This window comes from Salvelinus sp. IW2-2015, unplaced genomic scaffold, assembly GCF_002910315.2.
Source record: "Salvelinus sp. IW2-2015 unplaced genomic scaffold, ASM291031v2 Un_scaffold3108, whole genome shotgun sequence".
Classification (NCBI taxonomy): domain Eukaryota; kingdom Metazoa; phylum Chordata; class Actinopteri; order Salmoniformes; family Salmonidae; genus Salvelinus; species Salvelinus sp. IW2-2015.
The window spans coordinates 26,995-28,816 of NW_019944398.1; the positions used below are offsets into that span (position 1 = coordinate 26,995).

At 46.2% G+C, this 1,822-nt stretch overlaps 1 protein-coding gene across 1 annotated transcript in view; it reads right to left on the reverse strand.

The window, feature by feature from the left end:
• The window catches only part of LOC112075364 (uncharacterized), a 19,955-nt gene that overhangs the window by 10,896 nt on the left and 7,237 nt on the right, over window positions 1-1,822 (reverse strand). The window contains exon 2 of the mRNA XM_024142376.2: window positions 1,253-1,388. Coding sequence (XP_023998144.2) covers window positions 1,253-1,388 — 136 coding nt within the window. The remainder of the gene's footprint in view (window positions 1-1,252; window positions 1,389-1,822) is intronic.

Genomic DNA, 1,822 nt, shown 5'->3' on the forward strand with positions numbered 1-1,822 from the left:
CCCACAACATTCACTACAGCCCCACAACATTCACTACAGCCCACAACATTCACTACAGCCCACACAAAACATTCACTACAGCCCCACATCATTCACTACAGCCCCACATCATTCACTACAGCCGCACAACATTCACCACAGCCGCACAACATTCACACAGCCCCACATCATTCACTACAGCCCCACAACATTCACTACAGCCCCACATCATTCACTACAGCCCCACAACATTCACTACAGCCGCACAACATTCACTACAGCCCACAACATTACTATCAAGCCCCACATCATTCACTACAGCCCCACATCATTCACTACAGCCGCACAACATTCACCACAGCCGCACAACATTCACTACAGCCCACATCATTCACTACAGCCCACAGCATTCACTACAGCCCACAGCATCATACAGCCCCACAGCATTCACTACAGCCCCACAACATTCACTACAGCCCCACAACATTCACTACAGCCCCACAACATTCACTACAGCCCACAGCATTCACTACAGCCCCACAGCATTCACTACAGCCCACAGCATTCACTACAGCCGCACAACATTCACTACAGCCCCACAACATTCACACAGCCCCACAACATTCACTACAGCCGCACAACATTCACTACAGCCCCACAGCATTCACTACAGCCACAGCATTCACTACAGCCCCACAGCATTCACTACAGCCGCACAACATTCACTTACAGCCCCACAACATTCACTACAGGCCCCACAACATTCACTACAGCCCCACAGTATTCGTCACTACAGCCCCACAACATTCACTACAGCCCCACAGCATTCACTACAGCCCCACAGCATTCACTACAGCCCCACAACATTCACTACAGCCGCACAACATTCACTACAGCCGCACAACATTCACTACAGCCCCACAACATTCACTACAGCCGCACAACATTCACTACAGCCGCACAACATTCACTACAGCCCCACAGCATTCACTACAGCCCAGAACATGCTGCTTTGTACAACATGTTGTTCCTAAATCACTGTCATGAGCGCCGTTAAAAAACTTTTATTCGTCTCATTTATCATCTCAGAATGTTCTTCTTTAAAAAAAAAAAAAAAGAATGACAACTCAAGTAACAGAATATAAGGTATTTTAGTTTCCATGAAAGACAAGTCATAACGCAGTCGACGTGACAACTTATTGATGCATCATGGGAAAAACAAGCTTCATTCTCTAGAAATGAGTGAATAAATGACATCATATCTCGATCTCACCTTCGCAGCTGGGAAGTTGTTCAGTCAGTACATGATCTGAAAGGTATAATAACAGGAGGACCGCTGTCATCCACACGTTACATTCCATCATGCCTTCTTCATCCCTGAAGTGACGGCACAGCGTTTCTGATTCACCCTGATGTTAGGAAACGTGTTTTTACCTCAGACAGAAACCCAGAGGAGGAAGAGGAAGAGGGGGGAGGCTTTGTAAAACCACAACACACCCACTCTCACTGTCGCTGAATGACATTATGTACAACAACAATATGTGTTCCCAGACTATAATGGATCTGTGTCCCGAATGGCCTCCTAGTCTCTAATATAGTGCACTTCTTTAGAACGAGGACCCATAGAGCTCTGGTGCAACGTAGTACACCATGTAGAGGATAAGGTGGCAGTTTGAGACGCAGCCGATATGTCATTGCATTCACAGACGCTGAGTTTACTGTGCAGGTTAACGACCAGATTCAATCAATGTATCCATTTTATTATTGACAAAGGCAGGCCCAAATACCGTGCATTCATTTCCGTTAAAGATCAAATTGGAAATTTGACCGTTTTTAAATTCCA